At 38.3% G+C, this 12,331-nt stretch overlaps 1 protein-coding gene and 1 long non-coding RNA gene across 2 annotated transcripts; one reads left to right on the plus strand and one right to left on the minus strand.

The window, feature by feature from the left end:
• The first annotated feature begins 230 nt into the window (after positions 1-230).
• On the plus strand, positions 231-10,735 carry LOC126946339 (uncharacterized). Its single transcript, XR_007722641.1, has 3 exons — positions 231-438; positions 1,556-1,638; positions 10,274-10,735. It is a non-coding gene; the product is annotated as an uncharacterized LOC126946339 (long non-coding RNA).
• On the minus strand, positions 5,876-7,282 carry LOC126946265 (heterogeneous nuclear ribonucleoprotein A1-like). The gene has a single exon (XM_050776394.1). It carries the CDS (start codon positions 7,202-7,204, stop codon positions 6,242-6,244), a length of 963 nt encoding a protein of 320 aa, XP_050632351.1. The 5' UTR covers positions 7,205-7,282; the 3' UTR covers positions 5,876-6,241.
• Positions 10,736-12,331: the final 1,596 nt, after the last annotated feature.

The following is a 12,331-nucleotide window of genomic DNA, read 5'->3' on the forward strand; positions in this document are numbered from 1 at the left end:
AATCCTCCCTAACACATCCACACTGCCAAAGTTAAAGAATCTGTGTTTAGGGCCCCCAAATCCAAATTTTATATAGGCCTCTTTTCATCCCATCAGATATACTACTCTTTCTTGCCTGATAAGAGAAAGAAGCCTAGACCAATGAAATTAAGTCCACCCTGGAAGGAAAGGTGGCCCCTTTAAGAACATGGAATGGTCTGGAACCCTTGATTCTGCCCACTATGACAGCAGGAAGCAAAGGTCAGAGGGACTGGCCATAGGCACAAGTGAAGCTTTCTTGCCAATCTTCGTTGAACTCACACTTCAAAAATCATGGTTTTCTTTCTTTGTTTTATCGTGGTTTTCTGTCTTATTATAAAGAAGATTGCAGAAAAGAGGCAGAGAAGGAGAGATGAAAGACCAAAAAAGAGTATCTAAACAACAGAGGACGAATACTGGGTCTGTCTTATTTTTCCTGTTTCTATCAGTTTGTCTTTTCATATGATACTTAACCTCTATCTTACCCTCGATATTATTACCAATCTAAGAATCTCTACCCCTCAAAGGTGGTTGTGGGCATTAGATGAAACTTAGGAGTAGTTCATGGTATATATTTCACAAACTATTTAATCTTTTTAAAACAAAGGGCAATGAATTATTTTATAGACTGCATCAAACTTCCTCATGTAAAAATAACAAAGTGGCTAGCAAAAATACATTTGATTTCAAAATCACTCAATCAAAATGATCATGTCATAATATGTATATGCATAGACATACATACAATACATATTGTATATGTACATACTCTTAACTGGTGTGGCTACAAGAATAGGTTCTGTGTAGATCTTGTTTTGATCCAATATTATATGCCTCATGTCTGTTTTAAAGCCAAATTCTTGCTTCAATGCCCATATTCCTGCAATTTGGTCTTTACTTATGTACTTACTCAGAGTATAGTCTTTAAGTACCAAGTCTTTATCAGTTGATTTCTATGGATTAGCTTCCCTCCAAAACCCTTTAGAATATGTTGTGGCTGTTTGACATTGCAGGTCTCTGTATTCAACCTAAGTATTTGCTGCCTGAGTTATTTTTGTCTTCTGTGTTTCCTCTGGAGATATGTGTTTTTCAAACTATGACAATGGGAAGGGGGATTTAAATTTAACCCTTTTGGATGGAAAGGTCACTTACTGCTTAGAGTGGTGGCTGAAATGTATCTTCAATTTGCACTTACTCTTCAGTGGGCCATTTGATATCCCTATATAGATAAATGATGATGGCGACGAAGATGATAGACAGATAGATAGATAGATAGATAGATAAATAGACAGACAGACAAACAATAGACAGAAAGATAGAAATAGAAAGAGACTTGCTATAGAGTAAATATAATATATAAACATTTTCCCTGTAGCAATTACCTTTGTTTATTTGTCATTTCCAAAGATTAGTCCTGGAACTATCTTGATATTTAAATATTAGAATGTAGAATTAATGTGAGCTATTATATATTATATTTCAAATTTCCCTAAAATCATGGCTATTTCTTCTCTTCCCTCAAAAAATCAATGTGCAGAATCTCTGGAACTCATCCCTTCAGAGGGTCCTTCCCAGAAGAACTGTATCTCCACTACCTCGGTTCTCTGGAATAAATTACAAGTAAGTTATCTTAAAAGGGATGTTAATGCATGTAAATACTAAAAAGAGAGAAAGCAGAATCTTATTTGGGAATAATTTTAGTAGATAGTTTTATGTATTTATCTTTTGGTAGAAGGTAGGGTTTCAGGGAACGGAACATAGAGATAACAATGTTTCTAACTGTGAATATCTACATAATTGTATTTATATTAGAGCAGAAGATTGCTCTTTTACACATTTCCTAAGAAAAAATGTCAGTACTAAAATTAATCTGTAAGATTTAAAAAATTGTACTTCATTTATTTAAGTATCATAGTAATTTCTCAGACATTCCAAGAAAGAACCACAGAAAATATTCCCTAACAAGAACCCTAGTTTGAGTGAGAAACAGAATAAAAGGAGAATTGTTTCATTCTTTCAGTTTTATGAGAATGCCATCATTTTATGTCTGCTATGTCAATCTAACGTAACTTCTGAAAGACTTCGTTTATTCGCTTTCCACAGATTATAGTCATAACATTCGATTTCATCATAACACGTAACAGTTTATGATTGACTTTTTAAAGAGTCCTATAATATTTATTTTATTTTTTTTCATTTAAAATAGCCTTATGTTCTTGTGATAGTTTGCTAAGAATGATGGTTTCCAGCTGCATCCATGTCCCTGCAGCACACCAACATGGCACAAGTATACATATGTAACAAACCTGCACGTTATGCACATGTACCCTACAACTTAAAGTATAATAATAATAAATAAATTTAAAAAAAAATAGCCTTATGATTCATGAGTCCAAAGAGGACAGTCTTTACATCTATCCATCTTATAACTGATGTGGCTCTCAAGGAACAAAAAACCTAAGCAAATTAAGGGAACAAGCATTTATCAACCACACAAATGAAGCCACTCTTTGTATGTATTATGCATCTCAATCTCTATATATGGTTATCAACGTAATAATTCAAGTAAAGGTAATATAATAAATACTAAGATCTCACTATAGCAAAATGGTATGATAGAATTAGACAAATTATGTCAGGTAGAATTAGACAAACTTCAAGACAAATGTTCAGGAAATTTAGTTTATATGACTCACTGTCATTACTATTTTATTTTGTAAAATGGGATTAGGAAATATGAACCAAATGTATAGTATATATAATACTTAATATGTATTAACATACTTATATATAAGTATGCATAATCTATATTTAAATTTGAATCTTTAGAAGGAGATTTCAGATCAAATGAAAACTGATTAAATGCCATTAGACTGGTTAACCCAGAGATGAGACAGGTCTTAATGTTTTTGAAGTCATTAAATTACCATAATTTAGCAATGTAACTGCTATTTTGTGTTTTAGTCCACTTAAATAATACATTAAATAGTACATTGCTCAAGCTAATGTTGAACACTAGCTAATTACTGATCACTAGCTATAAGACATGTTAACAAATAACATAGAATGCAAAGTATTTCCTTGTAGAAGTGTTTAAAAACAATCAGAAAACAGTGAAACAGATGATCAGCAGAAAGTTATCTTTATGAATTTTCTTGATAAGTGCAATGAATTACAGAAAATGGAGCTAGTTCACCAAAAATGGGTAACTGGTATTTGTTAACATAATAAGTTGTGGTTCTTTTGAGAGGGATATCTTTGGTTGACCACATAGCAAAATAACATTCCCCCAAAAAAACACACTATGAATTAATGAGTGACCTCACAGTGATAAATTAAGGAAACACAGATTAGTAGTTTTAAGGATTTTGATTATGCAGTAAGACAAAATGTCAGCTGTGTGATTGAATAAAAACAGGTTTTTCTAATGTACTTAGCATATATTAGGAAACATATATCATCTATGAGGACAAGTGATGAAAAACAGAACTAAAAAAAAGAACTTTCATGGGACATGTAAAATCATTAAGAGAATTAAATAAGAGAGAATGGCACTGAACTCATTGTGGGTCAATACATGTGGAAACTCAAAAAGAAAACCTCAGTAAGAAAAGAGGAAAGGGTGATATGAAGAATATAGAGGGAAAACTGGCCGGGCTTAAATGTAAGTGGCTTCAGAATCAGTTTTGATCTGTGTATCAGTTCCCTATTGCTGCATAACAAATTATCAGACTTGGTAACTTATAAAAACACATATTTATTATCTCACAGTTTCTGTGCTTCTCAGTCCATTTTGTGTTACTATAAAAAAACCTGGGGCTGAGTAATTTATAAAAATGGAAAGTTTATTTGTCTCATGGTTCTGCAGGTTGTAAAAGAAGCATGGCACCAGCATCTATTTCTGGTGAGGACTTTAGGCTGCTTCCACTCATGATGGAAGGCAAAAAGGAGCTGGCATGTGCAGAGAGCACATAGCAAGAGAGGATACAAGACAGGATACAAGAGAGGATCCAGGCTCTTTTTAACAATCAGCTCTCATGAGAACTAATAGAGGAAGAAGTCACTTACTACTGAGAGAGTGGCTCCAAGCCATTCATAAGGAATCCACCACCATGACACACTAGGCTTCATCTCCACAACTGGGAATCACATTTCAACATGAGATTTGGAAGAGTCAAATATCCAAATTATAGCATTCTACCCCTGAACCCCCAAGTATCATGTCCTTCGCACATGCAAAATACAATAATTTTATCCCAATAGTTCCCAAAAACTTTAACTTGTTCCAGCGTCGACTCAGAAATCCAAAGTTAAAAGTCCTATCTGAGACTCAAGGCAATTTACTTACAACTGGGGGCCTGTATAATTAAAAAAAAATAAGTTATTTAACTCCAAGGCACAATGGTGGTACAGGCATTCAGTAAATATTCCCATTCCCAAAGGGAGAAATTGGCCAAAAGAAAGGGAGAAAAAGCCCTACACAATTCCAAAACCCAGCAGAGCAGACATCAAATCTTAAAGCTCCAAAATAATCTACTTTGACTCCATGTCCTGCATCCTGGGCACACTGGTAAGCAGGGTGGGCTCTGAAGACCTCAAGAAGCCCCACTCCCATTGTTTTGCCAGGTGCACCCATGTGGCTACTCTCATGGGTTACAGTCCAATGCTTACAGTTTTACTAGGCTGCAGTTGCACACTTCCAGGGGCTCTGTAATTCTGGAGTCTGGAGGGTGGTAGCACTGCCCTAGTAGGCACCATTTGTGGCGGCTCCAACCCCTATTGCATTCTGAGCACCTGTGGATATAACACCATATGCGTGCCACCAAGGCTTACAGCTTGCAACCTCTGGAGCAGTAGCCTGAGCAGTACCTGGGGCCCTTTGAGCCACAGCTGGAGCCGAAGCAGTGGGGATGTAGGAAGGAACATCCTGAGACAGCACAGGACAGCAGAACCTGGGCCTGGCTCCCAAAACCATTCTGTCTTCTTAGGCCTCTGTGCCTGTGATTGGGTCTTTTACCCATAGTCTTGACTATTAGCGCCTGGCTTCCATTTAGTCATAGTAATCTCTTTAGCAAGTGGTAGTTCCACAACATCCTTGGATTCCTCTCCTGAAAACACTCTTTTCTTCTCTATCACATGGCCAGGCAGCAAATTTTCTAGATTTTTACACTCTGTTTCCTTTCTAATCATAAATTTTAACTTTAGGTCATCCCTTTACTCCCAGATAATATTGTAAGTTGTTAAAAGTAGTCATGCCATTCTTGAATGCCTTGCTGCTTAGAAATTTCTTTCACCAGATACCCTAGGTCATCACTCTTAAGTTCAGCCTTCCACAAAGCCCTAGGGCATGGACACAATGCAGCCAAGTTCTTTGCTACAGTGTCACACTGACCTTTCTCCAGTTACCATTAAGTTGCTCATTTCCATTTGAGACCTCATCAGCATGGCCTTTACTGTCTATATTTCTATCAGCATTTTGCTCACAACCACAACCAATCTTTAGGAAGTTCCAAACTTTCACCTATCTCACAGTCTTCTTCTGAGTGCTCCAAACTTTTCTAACTTCTGCCCATTAGTCAGTTCCCAAGCTGCTTTCACATTTTCAGGTATCTTTATAGCAATGCCCCACCCCTGGTACCAACTTTCTGTCTTGGTCTGTTTTTGTTTTGCTATAAAGGAATACCTGAAGCTAGGTAATATTAAGAAAAGAGGTTTATTTGGCTCATGATTCTGCAGGCTAGATGACGGGGAGTCTGGTGAAAGCCTCAATCTGTTTCCACTAATGGCAGAAAATGAAGGGATGCAGGCATGTACATAAATCACATGGTGAGAAAGGAAGCAACAGCAGGGAGGTGACAGGCTCTTTTTTTTTTTTTTTTTTTTTTTTTTTAAAAAAAGACATTTATTCAGCGTCACGATCAGACTATTACATTTAGCAATCAACAGCATGGGTGCAAAAAAAAAAATCTACATTAAAACCCTTTGTTGGAATGCTTTACACTTTCCACAGAACAGAAACTAAAATAACCTGTTATACAATTAGTCACAAATACAGTCCTCGAGTTTTTTGCCCATACACATGAGTATTTGTCTAAAACATGTCTTCTTTGTAGCAGCTAGGCCCTGCCACCACTGTGCTTGGCTGAGTTCACAAATCTGTTGTAACCTGTAGCTTCCCTGTCACTTCTCTGGCTCTCCTCTCCTGCTAAGCTTTGTTTCCTAATTAAAATCTTCTGCCACTGCCATAGCTACTGCTGCTGCTGGAACCGCCATAGCCACCTTGGTTTCGTGGTTTTGCAAAGTATTGGCCTCCACCGCCATAGGGGCCAGAGCTTCTGCCTCCAAAATTTCCTCCCTTCATGGGTCCAAAATTTGAAGACTGATTGTTGTAATTGCCAAAATCATTGTAGCTTCCACCACCTCCAAAATTGCTTCCATCATTACCAAATCCATTATAGCCATCCCCACTGCCACCATATCCACCACCACCACGGCTGCCACCAAAGCCACCACGACCACTGAAGTTTCCTCCATGACCGAAGTTGTCATTCCCACCGAAACCACCTCCACGACCACCACCAAAGTTTCCAGAACCACTTCGACCTCTTTGGTTGGATGAAGCACTAGCCATCTCTTGCTTTGACAGGGCTTTCCTAACTTCACAGTTGTGGCCATTCACAGTATGGTATTTCTGAATGACAATCTTATCCACGGAGTCATGGTCGTCAAAGGTTACAAAGGCAAAGCCCCTTTTCTTGCCACTGCCTCGATCAGTCATGATTTCAATCACTTCAATTTTCCCATACTGTTCAAAATAATCTCTTAGGTGATGTTCTTCGGTGTCTTCTTTAATGCCACCAACAAATATCTTTTTCACAGTTAAGTGGGCACCTGGTCTTTGAGAATCTTCTCTTGAGACAGCTCTCTTTGGTTCCACAACTCTTCCGTCCACCTTGTGTGGCCTTGCATTCATAGCTGCATCCACCTCCTCCACAGTGGCATATGTGACAAACCCAAAGCCCCTGGAACGCTTGGTGTTTGGATCTCTCATTACCACACAGTCCGTGAGCGTTCCCCATTGCTCAAAATGGCTCCTCAGGCTCTCATCGGTTGTTTCAAAGCTCAACCCTCCAATGAAGAGCTTCCTCAGCTGTTCGGGCTCTTTAGGAGACTCTGACTTAGACATGACGGCAGGGAGAAGAGAGACTTTAACGATGCTTCTTCGGCGGCGTCCATGGGCAGAAAGGCAACAGGCTCTTTTTAACAGCCAGTGGTCATGGGAATTAATGGACTGAGAACTCACTACTGAGAGAATGGCACGAAATCATTCATGAGGAATCTGCCCCCATGACCCAAACATTTCCCACTAGGCCTCACCTCCCACACTGGGGATCAAATCTCAACATGAGATTTGGAGGGGTCAGTTATCGAAACTATAGCACCATGAGTCAGGAATCTGAGTATGGCTTATCTGGGTCCTCCACTCAGGGTCTTTCGATGCTGTGATTAAGGTGTCAGGCAGACTGCATTGTCATCTGGAGTTTGGGTCCTCTCCCAAGCTCATGCATTTGTTGGGAGAATCCACTTCCTTGCAACTATAGAACTTCATTCTCTTTCCTACCCCTTTCCTTGCTAGCTGTCATCTAAAGGCCACTGTCAGTTCCTATAGGCCACTTGCGGTTGCCACATGGCCCTCTGATAGACCCTCTCACAACATTGCAGTTTACCTCTTCAAGGCCAGCAGAAGAATGGCTAGCTCCATTCTGCTAGGATGGAGTCCTAAATAACAATGTATTCAAGAGAGTAACTATTGTATTGATATTCCCTATCATTTTCTCCATATTGGCCAGAAGCAAGTCACAGGTTCTTCCTATGCTCCAGAGAAGGGGTTTCTGCAATCAATGTACCTCATTGAAGGTATCATTCAATGTGTGTCCACATAATCAACAATTTACCCTTTAAAGAGGACTAAAATTGAATAGCTCAGCTTTTTTCCTGGAAGACAAGGTGAACAGGGAAAAAATGGTGACCTTAAAGGTTATAGAAAGCCTGGGACAGATAATCTTTTAAAACTGAATGAAACTAATTGAGGAATGTAACCTTTTCATTCATTCAACCAATTGGTTAAACCTACTGGTGCCTAGCATGTGCCAAGACCTGTGGTATTTAAACAATGATGAAAAACATTATTGTCTTGACCTATGGAACTATATTACAGTGGAGGGAAACATACATTAAACAGGTCGATATGTATATAATTAAAAATTGTGATAAGTACTACAAAATAAAAGCTCAGAGGGTAGTGAGAGAGAATGACAAGGGTGATGCAATCACCTGTGGTGCAGTGTGTGTATCAGTATTACCCTTAATTATGGCCACCAAAAGAAAAGCAATAATGGTTCAAGAGGTGGATAAGAGACTCAAAAGAGAAGTGGGTCAGAGCAGTCAAAAAGTCAGTCAAAAAGTAGTGGTAGTAATTTCCAAGAAGTAGGGGCAGGATTGGAGGTGGAAGAGGCAAAATAAGACAAATAAGTGGTAGTAAGTAAGAGGCAAAATAAGACAAATAGGTGGTAGTAATTTCCAAGAAGTAGGGGCAGGATTGGAGGTAGAAGAGGCAAAATAAGACAAAAAGTTGAAGTGACATGGATATTGGTAAGGGAAAGATAGTGCCCAAGACAAGAAAGAGCATGCCTAAAGTTCCTTAGGAAAAGGCGTGGAAAAGGTTTATCTGTCTCTGCTAAGAAATTAAACTTTTCCCCAAGAAAGCTCTCACTGTACTTTTATTTCAAGGATACATGGTAACCAAGCTCAGCATTCTGTTAAAGCACATTGTTAAAGTTGCTCTCATTGAGTGTCCCAGTAATATGTTAGGTATCAAATCCAAAACCCTATTTTAAGACTTCACCTTATCTGATCTCTCTATAGACATTTAATACTTAATGTTTCCTGAACACTTCCAGGGTAATACTCTCCTAGTGGTCTGCCTATCTCTCTGACTATAATTCCCTAAACTCCTTCTGAAACACCTTCTAATCTCTAATCAGAGGCAGTGCCTGCCACAAAGTGGTGGACAACAAATATATATATTTTAAATTTTTGAACCATTATTGTATGAATGGAGAAGACAGCCAGTATAATGTTTTTCAGTAAACATAAAAAATTCTCACCATTATCCTAAGCAAACTAATGCAGGAATATAAAAACAAATACCACATGTTCTCACTTAAGTGAGAGGTAAACAATGAGAACACATGGACACAAGGAGGAGAACAACAGACATTGGGGATCACTTTAGAGTGGAGAGTAGGAGAAGAGAGAAGATACAAACCCCCCACCAATTGGGTACTATGCTTATTACCTGGGTGAAAAAATAATCTGTACACCAAACCGCTGTAACACACAGTTTACCTATATAACAAACCTTCACATATAACCCTGAACTTAAAATTAAACTTAAAAAAATAAAATCTTCCATTCAGTAAAAAAAAACAAAACAAAACAAAACAAAACAAAACAAAAAAAACTTAAAATAAAGGCCTACAGTATTCATATTTTCTCAGATCTGTTTTAAAATGACATTTTTAAATGTTCATGGACATGTTTCCTTATGGTCCTTGGAAAAGTAAATTTATGAATGGAGATTTTTAATTGTCAAAAAGTAACATGTTATGCTGGGGAAATTAAGTTTTAGCATGAACCTCTATCATAAAACAATTCTGTGCCGAGACGAAACTCTGGTTATGTGACATAAATAATGTTATGATAACATATGTTGTGAAAACAATTAGTCATGTATTTTAAAATGTGTGTATATGATCATACAAAAAAGACAAATGGAATATTTCATAAATGCAACAAATTTAATTTTGTGTTAATACAGTACTAACATTCATAATTGTGTAATACTAGAATGTGGAACTTGGTACTATAGTATGATAAAAAAATAAATATTTGCTTTTCTTATGTAAATTTTCTCCTGTAACATTTGCTTTTTACTTTAGTATGGAAACTGGATTGCCCAATATGTAAACCAGTATGAAGGAACTATTTTACAAGTATTTAATGGTTATTTAAAATCAGCCAGAAATTATTTTACTAAAATAAGATATTTTAATGTGTTGTTTTAAATCACTACAGATTTCTGAGAGTGATTAAATAGATTTCTAAAATAACTAAATATAAGCATATCTGAATGAGAATAAAAATTTTATTAAATGTCATTTAATTACATTTGATATTTTTCACTTATTTGCAGAGTTTTTCTACACCAGGAGTTCCAAAGTCAAGCTACATTCAAAGAGAGAAACAACACACTGGATACTCATGTTATGAAGAGTCAGACATTCCTTATAGGATAGAAGATGTGCAATTGAAATCTAACTATTAAGTTTTCTGTGGAAAAAAACATATATGTGTACTATATGGCCATCTGATCATTTTAAAAGCATACTCAGAATACTTTAAGAAAACACTATGAGTATGAATTATCTATGCTCTAAACACTTTACTTCTCTTTCTGCGTTTATGCCATCACTTCTTATCTCTTTATACCTTGAACTTTTTCTTTACCCCTCTCTCACTCTATGACTCCTGAACAAAATTTTCATTTCCAATATCCAACTTCATTAACTAAGAAGGGATGGGAAATGTTTATTATCACCAAAATGCAGCATAACACTTGCATACTGGTTTATGACATGCATCTTTATAAAGTGCTCAGTGAAATGCATAAACGATTGATTGCAAATTGGTCAAAGAGAATACTGAGTACTTTATTAGTTACTGGCTAAAGCTAAGGAGTTACACAAAAGCATCATATCTAAATAAGGAATTTTATTTGAAATATGTAATTTCATTATGAATAAATTCCATAAAACAAACTAAGAATTGCTAAATGATTTCTGTAAACTGACTGGAGCTGTAGAATGATCCCATGACCTGGGCCCCTGATTCCTTCTTTCCTTTCTTCCTTCATTCCTTCTTCTCTTCCTTTATCCCTCCTTTATTTAAAGGGTACCCAGAGAGGAGCAAGATGGTGGAATAGAAGCCTCCACCAATCACTGCACATCACCCCCAGCAAGGACACCAATTTAACAACTATCTACACAGAAAAAAACAACCATATAAGAACCAAAATTTAGGTGAGCCCTCATAGTACCTGGTTTTAACTCCACATTACTGAAAGAAATACTGAAGAGATAGAAAAAAAAAAAAAAACTCACCTTGAATCACTGACACTACCTCTCCCAAACTCCCCAGCAGCAGTGTGGAGTGGAGCATCTCTGGGCATTGGGGAAGGGACAGCACAACAATTGTGAGGCATCAAATTCAGTGATGTCCTGTTACAGCAGAAAGGAAAACAGAATAAAACTCAGCTGACATCCACCCACAGAGGGAGCATTTAAACCAGTCCTAGGCAGAGGGGAATCTTGGATCCCAATGGGTGGAACTTGAGTTCGTGCAGACCTTGCCACCCAGGGCCAAAGTGCTCTGGATTTCTAAGCAAACTTGATAGGCAGTCTAGGCCACAGGGACTACAACTCTTAAGTCCTAGTGTTGAACTGGGCCCAGAAACAGTGGTCTGAGGGTGCATGTGACCCACTGAGACATCAGTGGGAGCAGCTAAGGGAGTGCTGGCATCACCCCTCCCCTAAACTCTCGGCTGTACAGCTTTTGGCTCCAAAAGAGACCCCTTTCTTCCTCTTGAGGTGAAGAGAGGGAAGAAGTGGAGGACTTTGTCTTGCATTTTGGATACCAGCTCAGCCACAGCAGGATAGGGCACCGGTCAGAGTCATGAGGACCCTGTTCCAGGCCTTAGCTTCCGGGCAGCACTTCTAGACATACCCTGGGCCAGAAGGGAACCTGCTGCCTTGAAGGAAAGAACACAGTCCTGACAGCATTCATCACCTACTAACTGAAGAGCCCTTTGGCCCTGAATAACCAGTAGCAATACCCAGGTACTACATCAAGGGCCTTGAGTGAGATGCTAAGACTTGCTGGCTTCAGGTAAGACTACCATACTGCCAGCTGTGGTGGATACAGGGTGAAACTCTTTCTGCTTAAGAAAAACAGAGGGAATGTTGAGGGGACTTCATCTTGCACCTTGGGTATCAACATGGCCACAGTGGGGTAGGGCATCAAGTGGGTCTCTGATTCTAGGACTGACTCTTAGATATCATCTCTGTACCTGCCCTGGGCCAGAAAGGAAACTACTATCCTGAAGGGTGAGTCCAAGGCCAGGCGGCATTCATCATATGCTCACTAAAGAGCCCTGGGACCTTAGGACCCAGGGTCTCACTTGCAGTAGTCTGGC

Source organism: Macaca thibetana, chromosome X (assembly GCF_024542745.1).
Source record: "Macaca thibetana thibetana isolate TM-01 chromosome X, ASM2454274v1, whole genome shotgun sequence".
Taxonomy (NCBI): domain Eukaryota; kingdom Metazoa; phylum Chordata; class Mammalia; order Primates; family Cercopithecidae; genus Macaca; species Macaca thibetana.